Source organism: Salvia miltiorrhiza, chromosome 3 (assembly GCF_028751815.1).
Source record: "Salvia miltiorrhiza cultivar Shanhuang (shh) chromosome 3, IMPLAD_Smil_shh, whole genome shotgun sequence".
In the NCBI taxonomy this organism is placed as follows: domain Eukaryota; kingdom Viridiplantae; phylum Streptophyta; class Magnoliopsida; order Lamiales; family Lamiaceae; genus Salvia; species Salvia miltiorrhiza.
Window position 1 is genome coordinate 48918079 of NC_080389.1, and position 27462 is coordinate 48945540.

Genomic DNA, 27462 nt, shown 5'->3' on the forward strand with positions numbered 1-27462 from the left:
CGGTAAGATGAAAGACGGCAGGATCTTCCAAAATTGAGAAAATTTGATTCAAAAGAAGTTTTAGAAACAAAATCTCTAACCGTTCACTCTGAGCTTACCAAATTAATGGCTATATTATGATTTTCCTTTAATCCTTAGATATTCTTTCAATCCATTAGTTAACTTCGTTAAATCCAAATCATAAAATTAGCACATCGCATCTATCCACAAATGCAATAGAAGATTAAATTAACATGAATATGCAATAGAGATCCAATTCGGGTAATTTTTCACCTACTCTCGTCGAGAGCTAAATAAGCCTCGTTAGCTAGAAAGGAAGGCCAAAATAAATGTGATTGTGATGGTCAGCGTTATGGATTTAATTATTGGAGATTGGAGATAGGAAAACTTGCCAAACATTTCTTTTTCTTCTTTAGTCACGTTAACAAATAAAGTTGGGAGGAAGATTCCAACCTTAGACTTTTGGCTTCGTTCACTGTTCACTAATTATATATACTACCACCAACATATATAGACACTGTTTATTAATTACTCATTTCGTCTCACTGATAATAGCTCACTTGATCTGGGCGTGAGAATTAAGTAGGAGGTGTTTTAGAGGTGTAAAGTAAATTTGTAGTGAAAAGTAAATACTCCATTATCAATAGAACAGGAAAAAAAAACGTAAAGTGAAGCATTATCAATGCAATGTGACGGAGGGAGTATTTAAGTCTGTGTGTGTAATAGGAAAAAATGATGTAACATGCATTGTTAAACAATCCTGGTAGAACGAGAAACTTAAACAATCACACAAATCCAGTAGGAAATATATAAAGAAAAACAAGATGAGAATCAAAACAAAAGAGCTACAACTTAAAATCCAGGTAGGGAGAGAGCAGACGATGCAAGAAAGAGGAGGAGAGCTGCAATATCATATGTTGCTCTAACATTTGTGGCGCCATTGACGGAGGGGACAGTTTTGGAGCCTGCAGATGGAATAGCGGGCGGCTGTGTGTCAGCTGGTGAAGCCGACGGGGCGTTGGTCTCACCATTGCATCTGCTAGTGGGAGGAGTCTGGACGCCGCAGGCGTCGGGCAGCTGCAGAGCGAGTGTCTGGTTGATGTCAAGCCCGTAAGAAGAGGCTGTGCCGTTGAGCAGCAAGCATAGGCACTGCGGTTGTGAAGAAACTACGTTGGATAGTTGGGAGCAGCACGAGGCCGCTGGAGTGGACGTGTTCCCGCTCACGTAGTTGAGGCACGGGGACAGGGCCATCAGGGTCTTCGTGCACCCCGTTTGGCCCCTGCCGCTGCCCCACACCATAGCCACTGCTAAGATGGCCAACAGGCCTGATTTCCTCATTTTCATAATCTTTAAGAAGTGTTGTAGCACACTTGATTGGATGAGAGCTAGGAGGAATGGAATGGGGCTTAAATAAGGATTGGAGGTAGGAAACAGACGAGAGATGTTTTTGTTGGGTTGGCCAACTGTTTCGTTGGGTTTTAAGTATAACTAATCAAATGATTGCCCCTTAATTACTAGGAAATGCATATGTCAGAATTTTGAATTGGGTTAGGAATGAGCAGGTTTTTATTTGATATGGTGTGTGTTGTTCTTTCATAGACATATGAATATATATAGTTGAGCTCTGTTAGAAATGGATATTGGACCCATTCCTCCCTTAAAAGGCCTTATAAGGGAGGGGGTTGCCTCACCATATAAAGTGGCTCATGCCACTATCTCCCTTTATATGGTGAGGCAACCCTCTCCCTTATAAGGCCTTTTAAGGGAGGAATGAGCCCAATATCCATTTCTAACATGGTATCAGAGCCAACCCAATCCAACGATGGGCCCTCCAATATCGTTGTCAACAGATGACGTTTGGGATAGTCCACGCTGCGCGTGCGGGGGGTGTATTGAAGTGTCCCACATTGGATTGGAGATAGTGGCATGAGCCACTTTATATGGTGAGGCAACCCTCTCCCTTAAAAAGCCTTATAAGGGAGAGGGTTGCCTCACCATATAAAGTGGCTCATGCCACTATCTCCAATCCAATGTGAGACCACTTTATATGGTGAGACAATCCTCTCCCTTATAAGGCCTTTTAAGGGAGGAATGAGCTCAATATCCATTTCTAACAAGCTCATATATATATCCATATAAGGTAGAAGCAAGTTGTATGAGTACTATATATATTGAAATTTTGTGTTAATAAATAGTGATTTTAGAGTAATATATATAGTAAATTGCGATTCATGGCTACTGGGGGTAATGGAAGACGTTTTCCAATTCAAAGTAGGTTGGATGCAGCAACCCAAAAATAAATTGGTACATTGGAGAAAATTCAGAGGCGTATCTTTTTTACTTGGAGAAATTAAAGAGCGGTGATTTGAATCTTAAACTTTTCTATTGTGAAGAGAAAGTCTGATATTCAAAAATATCGTATGTCTTATTTGAGAATTAGGGTAATAGAACAACAATTAATAGGTTAAATTTAAATTATTTGAAAGATTAATATATAACCCAACAAACTAAAAGTTTGTTCCATCTATCAAATGACGGCTGGAGTATATCTAAACGAAATAAAGTCTAATATATCTAAACCCTCTTCAAAATAGTGTCACGTGCTTCTGAAAGTTTAAACTGGCCATAATTCTACCAACTTAGAAGTTTGATTCTTGAATTAGTTTATTTTAACTGTGTCTGAAGACATTTTTGCATTAATTCGGATATATTTAAGTTTGTTACTCCAATAATGAATCGAAATATTTAATACTTACTTGATCCATATATGAAAATTATTATTATTATTCGCTTGGTTTTAATTTTTTTTGTTTGAAATTACTCCTTATATTTTAAACCTCATTCATATTTAATATCTACAATGAAAGTGTTGCTTTTTATGGATCGGATGTTGTGCACTGTGTTAGAGAAACACACAAGTACACACAGAGATTAAAGCAGCAGAAATAAAAAGAAGACACAAGGATATATGTAAAATTTTCTACTCTCTCTGTCCCATTGATCTTGTCCCGTATTCCTTTTTTGTTTGTCCCACTGATCTTGTTCCATTTCTCGTACCACTGATCTTGTTCCATTTCTATAAATAGTACTCCCTCCGTCCGCCAAGATTATGTCACAATTACTATATCGGGTGTCCGCCAAGATTATGTCACTTTCCTTCTCATCATTCTCTTTAATATTTTATTCTTACTAACACCCTTTATTTATAAAAAACTCACCTCAAATTCAACCCTTTTTCCACTACATCAAAATCATCACTAATTTCATAAAATCTTATGCCCAAACAATTTGACATAATCTTGGCGGATGGAGGGAGTAACAATTAGCTAAACAATAAGAATTCTTAATTATCTTCTCTCTCCTACTTTATCACTTTATTACATTATCTTTCCTACTTTATCACCTCTCATATCCTACTTTATCAATTTTATACTTTAGTACCTACACACTTAAAACACTAATAATACTCTTTTTAATAACCGTGTCGAAACCAAATGGGACAAGCCCAATCGGACGGAAAGAGTACAAGTTATAAATTACAACTTGTAGAAACCCCATGGCAAAACTTCACTAAATATGAGAATGACTTACACTCACGTTCAATATCTTTACAAAGACTAGGTATTGAACAAAAGACACTCTCTCACTAAACAACAATATCTCCAAGCTTCCTACTTTGTAGGGGTCTTCAACAATCTTTGACTCCAACTTTTAAAAAAACATGAATAAGGCAAAACACAATAATACTAAATCTCATTAATTTAACAAGAGTTGGTCTAGGGTGAGGTTGACCTCATACCATGAGACGGGTCGGGGCGCGGGTCGGGTGGGTTTGGGCGCGGGTCTGGTGGATAAGGAGGTGGAATGGGCGGGTCTGGGGTTGCATTTAATATATAATAAGTGTTTCCTTATAAATTCTAAAATCGAGTGTGTTGTAGTGGTTGAGGAAAGGTCTAATTTTCTAACCCACCAGAGTTCAAAACTTACATATAGCATTTTTTATGTTTCATTTTTTTTTTTGCGTTTTTTTCCCTTTTGTTCTTTCCTTTTTTTTTTTTGCAATTGCGTTTTTTGTGTTTCTTTTTGCATTTTTTTTTTCTGTTTGTGTTTTTTGTGTGTGTGTGTGTTTTTTTTTCCATTTTTTCTGTTTTTCTTTTTTGCATTAGCGTTTTTTGTGTTTCTTATTGCGTTTTTTTCCCTCTGTTTTTTTTCCTGTTATTACATTTATACTGTATTTTTTTCCCATTTTTGTCATATCAATGATTACTTTTTATTACAATAATAATTATTTTAGTAAAGCGTTTTATTTATTTTCTTTTATTTTTTTTATTTAATTTTTTCTTTTCAACATTTTCTATATATTTTTTCTTTTTCCATTTATTTATTTTGTTTAAAAAGATTACATTTTTTCATATCAATGATTGTTTTTGCTTACAACTATAATTACTTGACCAAGTCATTAAAATTACAAGTTTTCGTAAGTAAAAATAACATTTTTTGTGAAAAAGGTAATAATTTTGAAATGTTACATTTCTTCATATGAATAATTACTTTTTATTAAGACAATAGTTACTTTTAATAAGTATAAAATATACATTTGTTAGCACTTAGCACAAATGTATACTTATGTTAATATAAATATTTATCTTCATTCAATATAAAGTATAATATTTTCTAAACCCTAAACCCTTAACAATAAACCCTAAACACTAAACCCTGAACACTAAATCCTAAATCCTAATAGAAATATTTACTTTTAATGAGCAGAAAATATACATTTGTTAGCACAAATGTATACTTATGTTAATATAAGTATTTACCTTCATTTAATATAATGTATTATATGTTTTACATCATAGACCCTGAAAACTAGACCTTAAACCCTAAACCTTGAATAGTTACTTTTTTATTATGACAATAATTACTTGACCAAATAGTTAAGAATAAAAGTACTAACGAGTAAAAATAACATTATTTTTATTCATATCAATACTTACTTTTACTTACAAAAATAGTTACTTTAGCAAATAACTAAAATTAAAAGTTCTTATTAATAAAAATAAACATTATTGTGAAGAAATGTAATATTTCAAAAGCATTACTTTCATTCATAATAATAATTATTTTTTATAACAACAATAAATACTTTGTATTACAACGACAATAACTACAACAAATGTAATAATTTCGAAACACTACATTTGTGCATATCAATAATTACTTTTTATTATGATAATATTTACTTGATAAAAGAAATAAAGTACAAATTCTCATTAATAAAAGTAACAATTATTGTGAACAAATGTAATAATTTAGAAACATTACATTTCATCATATCAATAGTTACTTTTCTTCAAGACAATGATTACTTGAATTATTATTTGATTATTTTTTTCTATATTCTATTTATTTTCTACGTTATTCAAAGTAATTATTATTATAATGAAAAGTAATTATTGACATGAAGAAATGTAATGTTTTTGAAACATTACTTTTCATCACATCAATAGTTAATATAAGTATTTACATTTATTCAATATAAGCAAAAACAGAAAAAAAAAAAAAAAACAAAAAACAAAAAAAAGAAAGAAAAAAAAAAGAAAAAAAAAGCCAAAAAAAAGGGAAAAAACTCAAAAAAAATGAAACAGAAGAAATGCTACAAAGAAGTTTCGAACTCGGGTGGAGACTAAAAAGTGAGAACTTTCTCCAACAACTATACCACACTCCATTTTGTCATTAATAGGGAAACAGTTTTTATATATTAACATTCGACTTCAGACCCGCCCATCCCACACCCTGACCCGCCAGACCTGCGCCCAGACCCACCCGACCCGTCTCATAGGGTGAGGTCAACCTCACCCAAGAATTTGCGATTTAACAAAGTTTCATGGAGTTAAAAATTAATTCCAACATACAATAACCCAATCATTTAACACAAACTTTGATGTGTTCATTTTTTTCACTCAACTTTAATGAATCTATTTATTTACTTTATATGTATCTCACAATTATTTATTAAAACTTACACCCTCCTAAATACACAACAATTATTCGGTGGAAGAAAAGTACTAACCCATATAAAATGGTAAATAAACTTAACTTGGGTAGAAGGAAGAATCAATACGGCAATCATGATCGCCATTTGGATCGCCGAGTTTGTCAAGAGTTGAAGAAGGAAATCGGTGATCGCCGTATCGAATGCCAAAGAGCCCCTTGGCGAGCAACTCAGCGAGTTGTTCGTTTCCACCCTAATTTTGATTTTGTAAGGGTTTACATGAATTTGTACTAGGTGCTTACGTACAAATCCTCATGTAACCCTTTTATAGTTTACCACTCATATTTTAGGTATAATTTTTTATTTGCTTTCTTAGTTCGGCAAGTTTTTAGGGTTTGGATTAATTTTTGCAAAGATTGAAGTTTCAAATTGTTCATCATGAATTTGCCAACAAGTTGCTTTTATTTATTTATTTTAATTCAATTGCAAAAAAAAAATAAAAAAAAATACAAAAGACAAATGATCAAGTCAACTTTCTAAATTCAATTAGTAAAATCAATTCAAATATACAATAATATCTATATCTATTTCACTTTTGTCAAGTTAAACGACATTGGTTAACACAAGTTCTTTCTACTAGTTTGCGTAGCTGGGTAATGCATGATCTTATGCATTACAAAGAAAGAGCACCACTGATAATCAAACTTACCGCTTAAAAAAAAAAAAAAAAAATCTGACGGTGAAGTTCAACTCAGTAAGTAAGATGATTCCCCTCCAACTATTAGGTCGGAGTTCGTAACCACACTATATGCATGAGGGAAATGGAAAATCATTGTTGATCCTTTTATATATATATAAAATCTGATTTCCTTGTATGAATAATGCATGATCTTGTCTATTACAAAGAAGCCAAATGAATAATAAATTACACGAAATGGTTACAAATGATGAGAAAAGGAACATTAAAATGGCAGAGAAATGAGAAGAGATATAATGAGTGGCATTTGTGGGAAATATTGGAATTCAAGAAATAGCCCATAATGAAGCCATCAACACAAGAACGCCCATTTTTGGTCCCACATTGCTTCCTGAATTGGTGGTCGATCCATCAGTCCTAGGAACCGTCTTAGACCCTGCACCTGCACCTGATATATACAACCTTCATCATCATTAATTCATCTCTCTCTCTCTCTCATGGAATAGTAATAGCTAAAACATTGGCTTAATTAAATACCTGAGGGAATATCAGTGACTGCCGGTGTTGTTGGAGTCGGAGAATCAGGCGCCTCGTCAGAAGGAGCACCAGCATCAGCAGGCGCAGGCGCAGCATTAGCATCTGTTAATTAATATTGGGTTTTATTCATACATACATAGAAAGCAAATAGTTTGAGCGTAGATATGAAGATGAAGATGAGGAATATTAATCTGACCATCACAGCGGCTGAGTGGAGGCGTCTGCACCTTGCACACTCCGGGCAGAGCAAGCGCGAGGGTCTGATTGACCGTGATGCCCAAGCTGGAGCCCCCGCCTTTGAGCAGCGTGCACAGGCACTGCGGTTGCGACCCCACCACGCTCGACAAGCTCGTGCAGCACGACGCCGACGGGCTCGACGAGTTTCCACTCACGTAGTTCAGGCACGGGCTCAAGCTCATCAGCGCCACCGTGCACCCCGACTGCGCCGCACCTCCCTTCACAAGCGTCGCCACCACCACCACCACCAACATTACCAAACTCATCTTTACTTTACTTGGAATTAGTATACGACGAGATCTCTCTTTCTAGCTAGATTGCTACTGTGTTGAGATTCGCACTTTAAATAACACTGAAATAGTTATATATTGTTGGCCAACTCTCAGTTTTAAGTGATTCAAATTAACTAAAACAAGAAAGCTTTGAGCTGAGCTGTGCTACCTAACGTTGATTTTAGAGCTTAGCTAGTTAAGAGTTGTTGAGCTCCCTCCAAATTTTGTTAACCGTTTTATTTAAACCTCAATTAACAGATGATGAACCAATTTTCACCCATTTTTTTTTTTAATTAATACCACATTTCAAGATATTGCAATAATATTTTTACCTTTTAAAGTTTTGAAAAATTAATATATGTAAATCTTTCCGGTCACATAATATTGACATGACATAGGTCTCATTTGAGGTGAACATGATATTTATGTAAAGGTTATTAAATGTGAAAATTTGACCTGCCATATCAATTTTAATTCTGTCAATAAAAATTAAATTGAGGTGTTAATTTCATAATAAATTAAAATGCGATGAGAATAAATTGAAACGTTTTAAAATACGTGTTGAAATTGAGTGAAAATTAATCTATTATAAATGATATATATGGCATTCTGTTTATTGTACATAGTGTTCCTGTGTGAGAGCAACAGCAAGGTTTCTCCCCCATGATTTGGTGTGCTGGGGTATGAAGCTTGGCCTCCATTCACAACGAACTCCGTGATCAAGGAAAATCGCCTCCTTTCATTGATTCAGATTTGCTGCGAGCACTTCTTAAATCAATAGATATTGCTCCAGAAATTTTTCATGCAGAGTGTGGTTTCCTTGACTGTTGTTTATCTCATACAAATGAGTGGGTATACATATTTTTCTAAATTCTAGATAGATTGAAATGTCAGTTAAGATCGATAAACATTTTGCACTCTTGGCTCTGTATGTATAGACAAAACAGTCAAATCTGCATCCTTAGTTAATCAGTATTCTTAGTTTTTGACTAGATGAATTCAAGATTCTTATTCTACCACTGTAATTTCATCCCCCTTCTCGATGATGTAGGATGCTCTTAAGATTTTGATAGAGTGAAGGGATTGACATAAACAGAGAGCAAGAGAATAGAAAGAAATAAATTGAAATAAATAATGAACAAAGAAAACAGAGAATAACTCTCCTTTTGCGAGGCCTACAACGAGAACGTTGTCCCGAACTCCTCTTGAGGCCTACAGTGGAAGTTGTCCAGAATAATATTGCAACGATAATTTTAACCCTAACTCACTATTAACTCATTTAAAGACCTAGAGAAACTTGAGACCCAAGAAATATCTTGGAGCCCACACAAAAGCCTGATCCATTACTTTATTTTAACCCTAATTAATAACTTAAGCCTAAATAACTAATAAATTAAAGAAACAATATACTAATTAACTATAACTAATGATCTGTATTAATTCCTCATGCGAGGCCCTCAAAGAAACACCAAATTGATAAAATAAAGGTGAATAAATAAGATAGAAACTAAATATACGATATATAAATTCCTCATGCGAGGCCCTCAGAGATGCTATTGTTGTCCCTAAATAATGATCCTCAAATAATTATCCCTAAGTCGTAAAGAACTATATAAAGACCTAATGACTTGAGGCCCAGTTAAATAACTTAGAGCCCATGAGTCCGACCTAAATAACATAAATCCTAAATAATTGAACTATTAAGAAAATTAAAAGATAATTATGAAACTAACAAAAAATAATAGAATAAAGATAATCATAACTCTGCAGCTGATCTCTATCAGTTGCTCGCCTGTTTCGACAGCCTTGTCAAGGCTAATTTTTTTTTTTTTTAATCCCAAAACCTCTGCAAAAAAGCCATTTCCATGCATGGGCTTGTATCCCCAACAACAAGCACTATGCTACCTCCTGGATCATCCTCGTCCTGCATGAGCATCACCCTTAAGAGTTTTAGGGGGACAATTGTGCAGTGAACCGAACTTCTGGCCACAACATATTGTTCCCAAATGCATATATTTCAAGTCAAATTCATAATAGAGATTTAAGTTGAGCTACATAGCCGACTCTGTTGAAAATAAGAGTCAATAGTCAAAAGTATTAAAATCAATTCAAAGATCAGATCTTTGAATTGAATATAAGAGTGTGTATATTTGATTTTAAGAAGATTTTGTAAGACTTTTTATCCATCCTTATACTATATAAGGATGCATTGTAATCAAGGAAATAAGCAAGATCAAACAATATCAAGAAATACAATTACAATCTTTAGCTTCTCTTTATCTTTATCTATGCATTATGATAATAGCATGTTTTAACACTGAGCGGGATGGATTGTACTATGTGGATGAGATAGCTCAACAAGGCAAGGTGATGCTGGCTCACGGAACTGCTGACCGGGAAACCTGGCTTTGGCACCGTCGGTTAGGGCATCCATCTATGGGGTATCTTAAGCTTTTATTTCCTAAATTAATAAAAAATGATGAGAATTTATCTTGTGAAACTTGTGTTTTAGCTAAAAGCCACCGAAAATCTTTTAAGCCTAATGACACACAAGTAAACTCCATATTTTCTCTTGTTCATTCTGATGTTTGGGGTCCTTCACCTGTTGTGGGGGGTCAAGGTTTTAGATATTTTCTACTCTTTATTGATGATTGCACTAGGATGACATGGGTGTATTTTCTCAAAAATAAATCTCAAGTTTTCGAAAAGTTCACTCATTTCTTTAAAATGATTCAAACTCAATTTCAAAAACATATCCAGACCCTTAGAACCGATAATGGGGGGGAGTTTGTCAATCGATCCATGCAAGACTTCTGTCAACAAAGAGGGATAATTCATCAAACCACTTGTTCCCATACTCCCGAACAAAATGGTGTTGCTGAACGAAAAAATAGAATTCTCCTTGAAATGACCCGTGCTATGATGCTTGAGTCTAAGGTACCCACCCACTTCTGGCCTGAAGCTGTCGCCACCTCTGTTTACCTCATAAATCGCCTTCCCACCAGAACCCTCCAGCTTCAAACTCCTTTACAGAAATTATCCACTCTTTCTGATATACCTCTCGCTCTTACTCTTCAACCTCGAGTTTTTGGTAGTTCCGTATTCGTTCATATTCCCAAGCATGAACGGACTAAACTCTCTCCTTGTGCCATTAAGTGTGTGTTTGTCGGGTATGGTGTTAACCAAAAAGGGTATAGATGTTACAATCCTAAAACCCGTCAAATCACAACCACCATGAACTGCGACTTTCTTGAAACTGAGTATTTTTACAGTACCCACCTTAACAGTCAGGGGGAGAGTGAGAAAGAGAGTGAGATCGACCTGTTAAGTTGGTTACCAATGCCAGGCCCGGAAGCAGACCCAACAGAAAAAGTTAGCCTTGCCACCGAGCATGTTTCATCCACTCCAGAACAATCTAGTCCGCTGCATGAGCCTATATCTTCTCCACCACTGATATCTGAGGTAAGATCTTCTGAACCTACTATTGTGGCTTCTGATTCTCCTGATAATATTTCTCAAGTCATTGAAGAAGAACAGGAGGATAATACAGTAGATGGAGATACTGGGAGATATGTGCTACCACCCAGGAGTAATCGGGGTGTACCTCCTAAACGGTATACCCCAGAGAAAATTGTGAGGAATTCAAGATACTCAATTGGGAATATCGCCAAGGGAAACTTGTCCAAAAATGCCACAGCCTATGAAGCGGCCTTATATGATGAGGAGATTCCACAAACAGCAGAGCAAGCCCTGAAGATCGAGCATTGGAGAAATGCTATGAAGAAAGAGATAGGAGCCCTAAACCGGAATCACACATGGGAGAAGTGTCGGTTGCCAAAAGGGAAGAAAACTGTGGGATGCAGATGGGTTTTCACAATCAAACGAAAACCCGATGGATCTATTGAGCGATACAAAGCTCGGCTGGTTGCAAAAGGCTACACACAAACATATGGGATCGACTATGCAGAAACTTTCTCGCCTGTGGCAAAGATGAACACTGTCAGGGTGCTCCTCTCCATTGCTGCAAACAAGGATTGGGATCTTCATCAGTTTGATGTTACAAATGCCTTTCTTCATGGTGAGCTTGAAGAAGAACGGGAGGTATACATGGATGCACCCCAAGGTTTTTCGGATGAGTTCGAGGAAGGGAAGATATGCAGATTGAAAAAAACTTTATATGGACTCAAACAGTCTCCCAGAGCTTGGTTTGGAAGATTCACCACAGCTATGAAGAAGTTCGGGTACCAGCAAAGCAATTCAGACCACACCTTATTCTTGAAGAAACGAGGTGATCTTATTTCTTGTTTAGTCATTTACGTTGATGACATGATCATAACAGGGGATGACTTAGAAGAAATCCAGAAGTTGAAAGCAAATCTTTTCAAGGAGTTCGAAATGAAGGACCTTGGGAGACTAAAGTACTTCCTCGGGATCGAAGTACTCAGATCGAGGAAAGGGATTTTTATCAATCAGAAGAAGTATACTCTTGACCTTCTTGCAGAAATTGGGATGCTAGATTGCAAGCCAGCTGAGACGCCTATGGCTGTCAATCATGGGCTACAGATTGTGAAGGGAGCTGAATTGGCGGATCGAGGAAAATATCAACGTTTGGTAGGGAAACTTATATATCTTTCCCATACTCGGCCTGATATTGCATATGCTGTTGGAGTTGTGAGTCAGTTTATGCACCAACCACAAGCTGACCATATGGAAGCAGCACTCAGAATTGTGAGATACTTGAAAGGAACCTTTGATTATGGAGTACTGTTCAGGAAGACTGGACATCTCGAGATACAAGCCTACACTGATGCTGACTGGGCTGGAAACCCAGTTGACAGGAAATCAACAGCAGGATACTTTGCCTTCATTGGAGGGAATCTTGTATCATGGAGAAGCAAGAAACAAAAGGTAGTGGCACTCTCAAGTGCAGAAGCAGAATTCAGGGGAATCAAGAGTGGGCTGACTGAAGTTCTTTGGTTGAGAAGGCTACTAATGGAGTTAAGTCTTCATCCAACAAAAACATGCCAAATGTTCTGTGACAACAAAGCCGCCATCAGCATATCTGAAAATCCGGTGCAACATGATAGAACCAAACATGTTGAAGTTGATAGGCACTTCATCAAAGAGAAGATCGAAGGAGGGATCGTGACCCTACCCTTTGTCAGATCCGAAGATCAACTCGCTGACATCTTAACTAAGGCTGTAAACTCCAAAAGTTTTTCAGATGTTCTTTCCAAGTTGAGTATCGGAAATCCCGTCACTCAACTTGAGGGGGAGTGTTGAAAATAAGAGTCAATAGTCAAAAGTATTAAAATCAATTCAAAGATCAGATCTTTGAATTGAATATAAGAGTGTGTATATTTGATTTTAAGAAGATTTTGTAAGACTTTTTATCCATCCTTATACTATATAAGGATGCATTGTAATCAAGGAAATAAGCAAGATCAAACAATATCAAGAAATACAATTACAATCTTTAGCTTCTCTTTATCTTTATCTATGCATTATGATAATAGCATGTTTTAACAGACTCAACATCAGGATCCGCGATAGCAATAATTCTCAAATTAAAAGATAATGTTCCCAACATAGTTAGATGCATATATTTCAAGTCAACTTCATAATAGAGATTTAAGTTGAGCTATATAGCCTACTCAACGTCAGGATCCGCAACAGCAGGGAAGGAGGTCGGTGGAGCGGCGGTAGCAGGGGTAGAGGCCGGGGGGAGAAAGTTGCATCAATATCATTGACATCAACCGGCTTGTTTGGTCCAGGGAGTATTGGGTGCTAGGCGCGTATATGCTTAACCACTGTAGAACATGCATATGGATAGGGGTTTGCAGAAAATTCAAAGGCCTACGAGGGGTAGCAACAACCGCAGGGGAGGGATAAAGCTCGTCGAATATGTTATCCACCATTTGGGCCGCATAACTCCGGTAGTATCTAATGCCAAATGGCAACATGTGAGCTAACAAAACCATTCAAGTCAGTTCTCCACCTCGTTATAGATATACTATCACTAGGGCTGTCAAACTCTACGGACTACGGGCCGGGCCAGCTCGGCCCAACCCAGCGGGCCAAGGCATATTTTTGGGCTGGGTTGGGCCGACCCGAAATTTCAATGGACCGCGGAAATTAAGCCCAGCCCAACACTACACAGGCCGCTGAGCAGGTTGGGCCAAAACGGGTCAAAATAGACATAATTTATAACAAATATTCAACTGTATTAAACCTGCTAATAACATATAAATACACCTAAAATAGCAAAAATAATAAGACAAGAGTGACACAAATATTTGAAGTCTCCAAACACTATAAATTATCAAAAGACAATCCATGAACAAATCCACAAGCACAAGTCTCATATAAGTTTTTATCTTAATGAGAAAGTAGTTAAAACAACGATAAAGTCGACAAACAAACCTGTTAAAATTTCAAAATTCACGCATATGATTTGAATAACAAACTAACTATAATACAAAATTGAACCAAATTGAGGTAGTCTTGGGTACAACTGGGTGTATCGTATAACTTGGTTGACCCGCACCCAGATCCGCATCCAAACCGGCTTCCTGATCTAAATCGTGTAAATGATACTATTCGGTTATACAAATGACACTGCTTGTAATTGACATTATTCTGTTATACAAATGACACTGCGTATAAATGACACTATAACATTGTAAATGACATTGTGTATATTTCACACTTTTCAGAATATAAATGACACTTCCTGTAATTGACAATATAAGATTATAAATGACACTATAATATTTTAAATGACACTATAAGATTGAAAATGATATTATAACATTTTAAAATGTTGCAGTGTCATTTATATAACTGAATAATATCAATTATAGGCAGTGTCATTTGTATAATCGAATAGTGTCATTTACACGATTTTGATTTAGATACGGATTTGAGTGCGGAACAATTCGGTTGTACTCAAATTTTTGTGAACCAAATTTTCATAAATTTGCGGATCATGAATCTAGCATTTTGCATGTCGAGACATTATAGATTAATGGTACTTTTCTTTTTTTTCAAAAGTGGTAATTGTGGATTAATGGTACGTTTTTTTTAAGGTGCGCGACCAATATACAAATATTAATTACCTTAATTTCCAGGCATTATAGATTAATGGTACTTTTCTTTTTTGAAAAGTGGTAATCGTAGATTAATGGTACGTTTTTTTTAAGGTGGGTGACAAGTATACACTTTTTTTTTAAAACGAAAAGGAAGCTTATAGTATATTATTTCGGTGAAGAATATCCAGAAGCCAACTTGAAAAATCAGTAGGGATGGCAATGGGTCGGATCTGGATCGGATCTCATTAATATCAAATCCAGATCCAATTTAATTTATGGGATTCAGGTCCACCCCAGATCGAACGGATCTGAAAATTTGGAATCCAGAACCGCGGGTCCACGGGTCCAGATCCATGAATCTACTGTTTTAAATTAAATTCAAAAAAAAAATCACAAAAATCAACAATATCTAGTTTCTATCATAAAAAATATTGCACAAAACATATTCATACAATTCAAAGTCTCAACATAGAAAAATAAGTCACTAAAAATTCAAAATAAACAAATTTCAATGCTCAAGTCAATGATAACCTACGATGCACGGATTCGCGCAAAATCAACACCGTGCAGTATCCGATTCGCGCGGGGGGCGGGTGCGGGCGCGATTCGCGTGGGATTCGCACGGGATTCGCCAGGTGGCGAATCCCCCCCAAAAATAAAAAAAAAAGAAATCGGATTCGCGAATCGGATGCGCCAACCTCGCGAATCCGGGAGTTGGCTTCGCTAGCCGCTGCGGTTGTCGGGTTTCAGAGGGCTCCGGCGGTAGGGGCGGCGACCTCCTGTCGGTGCTCAGGCGAAGAAGAGCCGCTCCGATCTGAGGCCGCTAATAACAGCGGTAGCAAGTTGGTCGAGTCGGAGAGACAGAGATGGGAGTTGTGGGGGTGCTGCTGGGAAAATGGCGGCGCCGCGCTGGTTTGGTGTCTGTCGAGGGAAGGAGAGCCGAGAGAGAGAGAGATTTGAGAGGAAGGAGGACCGCGCTGGTTTGGTGTCTGTCGAGGGAAGGAGAGCTGAGAGAGAGAGATTTGAGAGGAGGGAGGGAGGCGTGTGTTGAAAAGGGGGGGGGGGGGGGGAATTAGGGTTTGGGTGTTGGGCCATAGTCATTGGGCCGAATTTCACTTAATTAAGTGTTGGGCCAATTCATTTAATTGCTAGTATTTTCTTTTTCTTTGATTATTGAATTTTTGTTTGATTTAATTGGATCTTTGAACTTTGAATTATGTTGTGATTTAGTTATTTGAATGGTCATATATATATATATATATATATATATATATATATATATATGTATATATATATATATAGCATAGGTGTATCCTTCACGAATCGCACCCTATAATTTTTAAAAATCCGTATCCCCGCACCCAAATCGTATCGCTCCCGCACCCGTGCAACATAGATGATAACAAGTCTTCCAAATTATATTTCCTAAGAAAAAAAGTCTCCATCATCCATGGTACAACTACTGTAGGAGAAACTAAGGTTTCTTTCAAGAGATAGTGTATTGTATTTAATTTTTAATAAATTTAATATTATTAATAAAATAAATATAAAAATATAAAAATATATATATTAAATAAAATAGATCCACGGGTCGGATCTGGGTTGGATTCAGATCTAAAATTTCAAGATCCAGATCCAGATCCATTTTTAAAAATTGAGATCCAGATTCGTCGGGTCCAAAAAATTGAGATCCAGACCCTGAAAAATGGATTTGGGCCGGATCCAAGATCCACTATCATCCCTAGAAATCTGACTTCCAGATGGTTACATCATCAGCAGAAATAGCGAAATTCGCAAGGCTATGGATTAATTACCTTATTTTCCAGCTAAAAAAGAAAGAAAAAGGAAATCAATTTAGCACATTTAATGGCAATTATTATTAAAATCCTTAATATAAAATTATATGTAATTTGCAACGTTTGTTTTTACCTTTTTTAGATATTCTTTAAATATTCACAATCGTTTCATATAGATACACAAATTATATCAATCTATATTTGTATGGTATGTATTTTTTAGTTGGAATTGTTGAATCGTGGCATAACACACATTTAATCCTATATAGAAATCACAACAATCTTAAAGGTTTACTTTTCATAATTAATAAGATATTTTATCTTCATCAATGAAATATAAAATAAATAATATAAATTCAAATTATAGCCATTTATTTCATCGTCTGCTCTATATATACACTATCTATACCCAATAAATCTAAGGCAAATGGCAAACCCAAAATCCTTTATAGCTATTTTTTTCATCATCTGCTCTACGCTTCTCCTTGTATCAGGTAATTTTATTCTTTAATTCAATAATTGATTATTATGGTTGATTAATTCATTAGTTATTAGGACATACAAATTTTTAAACTATAACTTTTACTAATAACTATTAATTGAAGTTTACAATAATACTAGCATTTGCACCATGTGCACGTGAAATATATTTATGTATCTATATTTATATAAAATTGATACCAACTCAATTATCATATTTAAAAATATAAAAAAATTAATTTTAACTAAATATATTTAAACTGAATATTGAAAAAATAATAAAAAATAAAAATTGGTATTATGAAAAGGCAAAAAAAGTTAAAAAAAAAACAAAAATAAAAATGAAAATATAAAAGAAATAAAAAATAAATTTATTCAAAACAAGATGAGAGAGGGGAGATAATTTTTTAAAATTTCAATATCTAATCTCATTGATCCACATAATATTTTAATTTGAATGGTAAAATAATAATAATAATAAAATGAAAATGCAGTGAATGGAAAGGATTGCAAGGAAGGGTATCCATGGGTGAAGATAAATTGCGATAGGAGCAAAGTTGATGGGCCGTGCTGGGCCGAGTGCCAACGCCGCCATGGCGCAGAAGCAACGGCCGAGTGTATTAACCCATCTCCTGCTTTGCCTAATTATGATGTTTGTTATTGCTTTTGGCCTTGTTAATTCATAATTTATTCATTTCATATTAATAAACCAGCTCATCAACTTGGATCTTGTAATAAATATGAGCATCCAGTAATATATAGCTGTGATATTGATTACATTCAAAAAAGTATTATAACTTAATTAATACTCCCTCCGTCCACGAAATGAGTACCCATTTGTGGACGGCACGCGTTTTAAGAAATGTATTGAGTGTAGTGTGAATAGAATAAGGGTCCCACATTTTTTAGTGTATTAATTAAAAAGTTTTGTGGGGTACACTTGCCAAAAAGGGAAATGAGTACTCATTTTGTGGACGGACGAAAAGGAAAATATGAGTACTCATTTCGTGGACGGAGGGAGTATTTTTTAGGGGTTATGGCCAAAAAATGCACAAATTTTGAAACAAATTGTAATTTTCACCTGAATTTTCAATTGAGTCAAAAATTATGTGAATTTATATATTAGTTGCAATTTTCACCTCAGTTTGACTTCCAGCAAAAATAGAGCTTAGTTGGCAGTGGAAATTAAGTCAATTATATTAATTTTTGCCTTCTTAGACTTCCAAACTTCATAATACTCCTTATCATCAGAAGTTAGACCAACATCAGGTGAACTTTCGACTAGCAACTAAGCTTTAATTTTGCCAGAAGAAATAAAAATTACAACTAAAATATAAATTCATCTAATTTTTTGTTTAATTTAAAATTTAGGTGAAAATAGTATTTAAAAAAAATTGTGTATTTTTTTGCCATAACTCCTATTCTTTAAGAAACAACTATTTAAAACAACTAAAAAAAAGCTAATATAAAACAACTCAAAAGAAAGCAACAACTAATTAATGTAAACAATCCATCCCAGCCTTGTAATTTAATTCTCGACTATTAGGTCACACATAAACTGTTTCATGCGTGAAAAAAAAAAAACCATGTAAAATGTGTGACATTTATATATTTCTATTGATCGCTGAAAATGTATTTTGCGGAGATAAATCAGCCCTTTTTACATTTAAATATTTTTAGAACATTTCAACTTGAGGACCAAATGAAAAAATACGAAAGAGATAAACCAAAACTAATCAATTCGGTATTTCTCAAGGAAAAAAAATACAAAAATTAAAACTATCGAAATCGGTTGGATGATGTTCGATAAATAAATTAAGATATATTTTAAATATTAAAATTTGCACAAATTTCATGGGCCGAATCCAAATTGGGCCATTAATTTGAATATTGGATAATTTTAAACACAACCTCAATTTTCTCTCTATAACCTCGTATTTAAAAACTAATAAAATAATTATAATTTTACTATTTTATCCTATATTTTCCTAAATTAAAATTTGCATATAATAACTTGTTATTATGACCCCTAAATCTTATGAAAAAAGTGTAGAAATGTGGAGGCGACCTTCCTCTCTAGACTGCCAGCCCTCCGCCGCCTGTCGAACATCTTCTGAATATTGATCGCAGCAATAATAATACACAAATCAATTCTCTATTCGAGCATAAAACAATGAAGAACACTTTCTTTTACGTGGTTCGATCTCGAAAGATCTACTCCACGGGAGGGTCAATCGATGGTTATTTTATTACCATGGAACTGTGTGTTTACAAGGAAGAACAGATTGAAAGTTACTGTAAAACCTAACTTTGAACTACAGTAATCTCCCTTTTTTTCCCTCTTCACTACGCACTGCTCTCTCACACACAATCTGCATGACTTAGAATGAAATTTAGCTCGTCAGTTACAAGCTACTATATACCATAGCTCGATGAATCTAGACCATACACCATCAATGGCTGAGATCGGCTCCTGCATCACATCCATATAACTGTCTCAAACAAACTCCTTATTTGCAACTAAGGACCTCATCTTTCAGCTGAATAGATTTGTAATCACCTCTCAACACTACTAAATAGCTAAAAGTTCATTGTTTATTTTTTTGGGAATTCTTCGTAAATCACTAACTGTGAAGGAGAAAGCTCGTTCTCGTGGAAATCTCTTCGATGGTGGGATCCTCAAACTTGTATCTCATTCGTTCATGATGTCCTCCTTTATTTTAAGCATCGGGTTCCTTTTCTTTTCTTAATCTCATGAATTTTTAAGAAAATATATACAATTTATGCTTTCACCATAGTTTATACTTTTCAATTCTTTATATTAGTATTTGATTTCTTTTGCTTTAGATTATTGTTTCTGTTGATCCTAGATTCATAGATTGATTGAGTTTTCAATCGTATATTAATTGTTGAATTTACATGTCTTATTTATTGTTCAAAATCCTAGATTTTCATGATTGAGTTTATTGCTTTCATTTATCGCATCGGTAATTCATCTGGTTCCTTTAATTACACACTAGTTAATTGGTTGAGGAGTGACAAATTCAAATCATGTTTAGACTGTTTAGAATTTTACTGATTTTTTTTGTTACACAAGTGAACGCCATGTTTAACCTCTCTTGAGATATACGATTTCAATTGACTTGCCACACTATAATGACCTCGTACTATTATGGGCGACTTTAGGTATAATTAAGTCAAAATAATGTTGATTCCTTAGAAAAAAGGTGCCAAGAAAAAGAATGAAATGGATGTAGAAATCACCATTTTTTTTCTCTCTTCCATTCCATTGTATCAAGCGTATCCTTAATTGTAATTTCATCTAAAATTCACTAATATTCAATGGTAAAATGATGTGCCTTTTTTGAACAAAATTCAGATATTAGGATTTCTTACCTATAACTAATGTCGTGTTTATGTAGTTTGTTGGGCCATGAATAATTGTCGAATTACCTTAGATGAAGGGATGACCATTTTTTGACCTTAATTTTATGAATAAATATGTTGTTTTTTCCATTACATATCGGGCAGTGAGTTAATTAAGTTGACTAAAATAGAAAGGAAAAAAATTTAGTGAAAGGACTCACTACTTTTGACAAATAATTGAAGGGTATAATTGTTTTATGCAATAGACTAACCCCCCCCCCCCCCCCCCCCCCCTCCCCTTCCCTTTTAGAATAGGTTGGCTTTGTTCCTTTAACTTTTAAGTACTTCATTGAAAGAAAAAAGAGATTTTATGGTTTACTTAATAATTACTTGCACGAAAATTTAATTTACGTGTTATTATGCAATTAGTTAGGCGAATGAGCTAGTACCTATGTCATTAGATGTTCATACTACTTGGTCAACAATATAGATATACTAGTTCATAGTTCATAGACATGTCAAGAATCGACCGAAAAATTATTAGACACACACTAGTAAAGAAACACTAATTATTAGGTGCGGCCGGTCGCATAGCATGCGGTCGGGTCGTTCGCGCCCCAAACTCGCACTCATGACCCGCTCCCCTAACCCGCACCCCTTTGACCCGCGCTTGTTTATAATAATTGTTACTTTTAATAAGCATAAGATATACATTTGTTCGCACAAATGTATATTTATGTTAATATAAGTAGTTAACATCAATATTGTGAAGAAATGTAATGTTTCAAAAACATTACCTTTCTTTATAATAATAATTAGTACTTTTTACTATAACAATAATTACTTTTGATTACAACAATAATTACAATAAATATAATATTTTTGAAACATTACCTTTCTCCATTCAATTAGTATTACTTTTTTATTATAACAATGATTACTTTTAACAAACATAAATAATTATATTATTATTTGATCAAATAATTATTATTGTAAGGAAAAGTAATTATTGATATGTATAATGCTTTGAATGAAGGTAAATATTTTATATTAACATAAGTATACATTTGTGCGACCAAATGTATATCTTATGCTTATTAAAAGTAAATACTCCTATTAAGGTTTAGTGTTCAGGTTTTAGGGTTTAGGGTTTAGTTTATAGGGTTTAGGGTTTAGAAAATATAATACTTTATATTGAATTAAGGTAAATACTTATATTTACACAAGTATACATTTGTGCGAACAAATATAAATCTTATGCTTATTAAAAATATCAATTATTATAAACAAATGTAGTAATAATTTGTGGCGCGGGTCAAAGGTGCGGGTTTGGGCGCGTGGCGACCCGGCCACACCCCAATACCAACCCATAAAGAAATTGTTCACTACAACCTTTTCAATTTAAAAATAATTATTTTAATTTTTAATTTGGTTCTTCACTACATACAACAAAATTATTTTTTGAAATAATAAAAAATTAAGTATATGAAAATCTGTCAAAATTTCATTATAGCTATATGTAAGATTGAAAAATCAACTAAGAGTCCACGTGATCCATTTGGAAACTAATTACATAAGCTAAAACTATTTATTTGGTTTGAAAAAATATACAATAAAATTGTTGTATGTATATACGCACTTATTTGATAAAAATAAAAATAAAAATAAAAATAATATTAAAAAAACATAATTATATCTAATCATTTTAAATAATTCTTCAATTGGTGAAGACAAAAAAAATTGAAACTGAAATTATGTTGAAAATACTTATCATATGTATCCTTTGACATAAGTTTTTTAATCCTTGAAAACGAGTATTAAAAAATTGAAATGAGGCTGATATATTCATACCCATCTTAAAAAGTGATTTATTATTTGTTCTAATCCGAAACACGCAAACTAATACACATTACTTATGTTTAGCTATTTGAACTCGTTCAAAAATTTTGTATTTATATCTGTCTCAAACTCTATTAAAAAGATATTTTACATGTTTTCGTCGTAAACTGATCATATATTAATACCACTAATTTCTCAAACTTGTTTAAATTTATAAAATACGTATATAATCAAAATAAAATTTAAAACAATAATTGATTATCCATCTCAATAACTCCTCAAAAATCACAAAGCAAAATATAAATAACAAAAAATGTATAAATTTAGAAACATACAATATATGAAAATTTATATATTCATATTGTCCCAAATATTGAAAAATAATTTACTTATTTAATTAGAATCACAATGATAATAGGGGTTGAAGATTAACTCAAATTTCTTTCGCACAAATTTCATAATTATAAAATTAATTTTATATCTTTATTTATTTTGAAGTCTTATAAAATTAAAAGTTAAATAAGATATTATTAATAAAAATACTGCCTGATTTCAAAAATCTATATAACTATTCTTGGCAACAAGTTAAAATTTGATATTGATATATACTATCTTTAAGAGCCAATGAAATTGCATCCCATCAACTTTGGCTCATGATTATATAAGTTGAAGCTTGAAGCCCGACTTTCCATCCAACTATCAATAGAGATCTATATATTAGTTCTAAATACACCAAATTATAATTGAAGAACTCAAGAATTGAAGGATAATTTCTTTTACAACGAAATTATCTCCAACATTAAGGTGTCCCATCAAGGTTCAAAGCATTGTTCGTGTAAGCAAGCTCAAATAAAATCCAACGTTCGATTGAAAACAAGGCGAAAGCCCCCACACCAATGTTATAAAGCTCAAAGCTCAAGATAAGCCCAAAGCTCAAATCAAGTCCAGTGTTCGATCCATAAACAAGACAAAGCTCAAAGCTTAAGTCAAACCAAACGTTAGATCTGAAACAAGAAGAAAAGCCTCTGCAAAGCTTAAAGCTCAAACAAAGTCCAACGTTCGATCCAAAAACAAGACAAAGCTCAAAGCTTAAGTCAAACCCAACGTTAGATCTGGAAACAAGACGAAAGGCCTCTGCATCAACGTCATAAAATTCGAAGATCAAGTCCAAGAAGTTCAGAGGGTATTTCTCTAACAAATTTCAATGACTACTCAATTTGAATAGAAGAATCAGATGATCAAATAGGGATAGCAACCCGCAAACATAGATTTAATCTACAAATATCGTAGTTGTAAGCAATTTTGTGTTTATTTAATTAATAGAAAATTTATGTTTATAGCATCTCACACAAATGAGAGTCCTGTGTGAGATCATTTCTCATGTTGAAATTTTATGAGACGAGCCATGATTTGGTTTTAAACGCAATCAACATTAAATAAGATTTTATAAAGTAAAAGAAAAGAAAAAATTTATCAAAAACTTGTTAGCTAATTATTTTCACTATGCCGCAAATATACGGTGTAGTTGCAATATGAGAGAAGTAAGATCGTATTCTACAAGGACTAGTAGTTCAATTCTAGTGATTATCCTAATTCATTGCACTAAGGCTATTTAGACTAAACAATAAGGTGATTGGTTTGATTATCTAACTAATTGCTTAACAAGTTCAAAGACAAAGTAAATCAAATAAACAAGGTGGATTAAACAAGTGATGGAGGTGATTTACGAACTAGGCATCAATGGACAAGTAATGGACTTCAATTAGCTCAATATTAATCTCGATGTTTCTAATTATCTAGAGTGATCTCCCAACTAGTTCTAGCCTTCTCCCAGACGACTAAAATGGTAGATTACGGGTCATAGTTGCCGTCCCCGGTCAACTTCTAACCTATAACTCCCAAAAGCACACAAAGATCGACAAACTCTCACCCAACTCTCAACCTTTCGGTTTATTGAGTTGATATGTTTCAAGCTCCTAATCTATTATGATTATCCTCTCCCGATTCAAATCACAAATTAGAAATGCATAGAAAGTGACCAACAATCCATACAAGATATAAACCTAGGGCTTGAAAAGATAATAGCAATAGAAACAAACAAGATATATATTGAGCATAATATTCAATCCAATACAACATCCATCTAGCCTAATCCCCAAATCAAGGGGAAATTTAGTCTATCACGCTTACAAATAATATCCCTAAATCAAATGGGTACATAAATGAAAGAGAGAGTAAGAGATGACAAATCCTATTTAATAAGCTTCCTTCAATCTTCTCTCTTCTTCAATGTCCTTCCAATCTTGGTGGTTGAATATAGTAATGGAGGTTAGGGTTTAGTGTGTGAAGGGTTTTTGGAGTGATGGAGTTGGTGTGTGTAATCAATGTTATGAGAAAAGAGGGGGAAAATGGGGTTTTAGGGCTAAAATTCCCGTTTGGGCCCACAAAGGGCAGAATCCCGCCTTTTCCCCGCGACCACGGCTGGAAGGAGGGGAGGCCGCGGTCATGGGCCGCGGCCGCGGCTCGGACCGCGGGTGCCGGCCAAATACGTTCTGTACTCCGGGCGCAGGGAGCCGCGGTCTTCCCCGTGGTCGCGGGTGGGACCGCGGTCCGTTCTTCTTCGGCCACGGCCGTGGGGTCCTGCGCAGCCGGCTTTGTCGGCTCCGTTCTTCCTCGTTCGAGCTTCGATTCCGGCGCCGTTCGCGCTCACGGATTCCTCTCGAGACGTACTTCGCTCTTATGCCTTCACAATCCTCCAATTGATCATTGATTTTTTTTTTTTCTGAAATCACTCCAAAAGCTACACCAAGCATCAAATCTCAACAAAACTCAAAATTGGGAAGCAAACACATATTAACAATCAATTCATGGGGGAAAATGACAACAATTCATGCGATATTGAGGTACGAAAACCATGTTTGTCAGAACCCTTGAAAGCACAAAAGATACTGATTAATGACCTTGCCTCATCAAAATTTTCGGAGAAAAGCATTTTGAACGCAATCAACAACAACGTAATTACAATAAAGGTATATTTTGTCCCATCCGTACTAATTAAATTTTAATTGTGATTAATATATCTTAAATAGGAATTAGTAAATCCTAATTGGATATGAATAAACTTTAAGACAGCGTTCTCCTTAATAGAATAGGGTGGAAAATACATATTTTTACTAATTTTTAAATTTGGATCTTGACCCATCCATCGTGAGAGTATTTCACACAAATTTGTATGTTATTCAAATATTAAAGCGAATACAAATTAAAATCATTGACAACCAAAACATGCTTATACGCGACTGGATGGAAATTGAAAAGAATCTGAATAATTTGATTCCATCCATTAATTCATTTATAGCTATAAATCTAGGCAAACTCCCCTTGAAGGAAATTAAGCAAGAAAATTAAAAAGGATTGAAATTTCCATATAAATTAATGGTTTGTAGTTGGAAGTTGAATTGTTAAAAATCAAAACTAGTAACTCAAAAAAAAAACCCCACTTAAAGTTGAGGTTTGAAAACTCCTTCTGTTTAATTCTGGCTTCCAAGTGAGTAGTCAAAAGCACTTAAAAGAAGTAGTTGGCGATGCTCTATGAATGCAGCTTTGATATAATTAGACTGCTTACATTTCCCCCTCGCCCAGTCAAAGTATGTATAAATAAACATCAATTTTTTCAATTTATTAATTAAAATTAATGTTCGATTGTATGAAACAAAATGGTTATTGCCATCGAAAATTTCTTTTATTTTTTTTAGAATACAAGGGTGTTTATATTAAATTACGAGACGCAATATCTGAGAGTCAAGCTGGGAAGCTCGACTGCTAGATCATTACACCAAAAAAAGATGTGCAGTAAAATTTGCCAAACAATGTGCCGTCTGATTAGCTTCTCTACGAACATGACAAAAATCTAAAATAACATATTCTTTCACTTTATTTCCGTGTTGACTTTGACTTTGAATCCAATGTTTAACTTTTTCACAATAGCACCCAATGTATGAGAAATTACAAATTAATATATCTACTATCGTTGTTGTTGTTGATAAGTCTATCATTTTAATTTTCTTATGGTTTCAATTTCGACATATCTAATCTTTACTCTAGACCACAATTGAAATCCCCCCTCGACTTGAACTCCTCAAATTAATTTCCTAAAGTGACATTGATTGGACATTGGAATTTCATTTCAAACAATCACAGAATTCTAAATTTTCAACAGTAAATTAATGTCAAATTGGAAAAAATTAATTCGGAAAGTCAATGAAATTTCGTTGCGATCTCAATTCCGACAACATATGATGAAATTGACATTGCAAGAAATGAATTTCAACTTCTTTTTACTGATATAATTGTTAACAACAATATGATAATATAGATATTAATTTATAGTTTTTCATATAGTGTTGAAATTTCATATCCCATTGATTAAGATTTCTCACAGAATTCATTTCCAACAAGGAAAAAAAGATTTATCACGGAATTAATGTAGTATTAATTAATATAGTGCGCATATAAACTTTTGTATTAAAAGTTATGGGAAAATTGCAGCCTATCATAATTAAAAACGAAAAGCTTAATAAAAAATATGGTAAGTATGATTTATATTTTTCTGCCACCCTACTGCCTCACTAGTCACTACAAACCAACAGAAGAAATGTAATAGGCTGATTAAGTCATGAGTAATAATATGAATTGTCAGAAATTAAAATCATAGGTAAGTAATCTGCACGTGCATGTTGTATTTGCATTTAATCCTCTTTAATGGATGAGTTGAATATTATATATGACTAGTCACTATAAAAAAAAAGTTGGGATTTCAAATTGAAGACTTTTAATTTGCAATACATTTGCACGCAATGTTCGTTTGTTAGATGCTACTAACTTTGGAAATAAATGAATCAATTTTATTGGATTTGAATCATTGCTCACATTCAGCATTTCGGAACTCATTTTTATAAATGAATTTATTTTTGTTCTATAATTGTAGTGGAAGATGCACTTTAGTTATTTAGTGTTTTGATGTAAACAACCTCCGCATAATTCCATTTAACCAAAAATCTATTTTTTTGCTAACCCGTTATACACCAAATTTGGTCTAACATAGATATTATGTTCTTACTCTTTCATTTATCGAGTACTAACAATCTAATTA

The 27462-nt window shown here is 34.1% G+C and overlaps 3 protein-coding genes across 3 annotated transcripts in view; all 3 read right to left on the minus strand.

Annotated features, from left to right (window-relative positions):
* Positions 1-27462, minus strand: part of LOC131016333 (uncharacterized) — a 609307-nt gene that overhangs the window by 5493 nt on the left and 576352 nt on the right. The window lies entirely within an intron of this gene.
* On the minus strand, positions 719-1392 carry LOC131016337 (non-specific lipid transfer protein GPI-anchored 5-like). Its single transcript, XM_057945029.1, has one exon. It carries the CDS (start codon positions 1342-1344, stop codon positions 853-855), a length of 492 nt encoding a protein of 163 aa, XP_057801012.1. The 5' UTR covers positions 1345-1392; the 3' UTR covers positions 719-852.
* On the minus strand, positions 6818-7860 carry LOC131016334 (non-specific lipid transfer protein GPI-anchored 5-like). The gene is made up of 3 exons (XM_057945026.1): positions 7426-7860; positions 7230-7331; positions 6818-7140 (listed from the first exon to the last, which is right to left on the minus strand). Exons 1-3 carry the CDS (start codon positions 7730-7732, stop codon positions 7019-7021), a joined length of 531 nt encoding a protein of 176 aa, XP_057801009.1. The 5' UTR covers positions 7733-7860; the 3' UTR covers positions 6818-7018.

Bases quoted from the DNA above. Each gene is read 5' to 3' on its own strand.
- LOC131016337 (XM_057945029.1), bottom strand. From the start codon at position 1,344: ATGAAAATGAGGAAATCAGGCCTGTTGGCCATCTTAGCAGTGGCTATG.
- LOC131016334 (XM_057945026.1), bottom strand. From the start codon at position 7,732: ATGAGTTTGGTAATGTTGGTGGTGGTGGTGGTGGCGACGCTTGTGAAG. The intron at 7,332-7,425 runs GTCAGATTAATA...ATTAATTAACAG, and splicing joins TCCACTCAGCCGCTGTGATG to ATGCTAATGCTGCGCCTGCG. The intron at 7,141-7,229 runs GTATTTAATTAA...TGTATATATCAG, and splicing joins AGTCACTGATATTCCCTCAG to GTGCAGGTGCAGGGTCTAAG.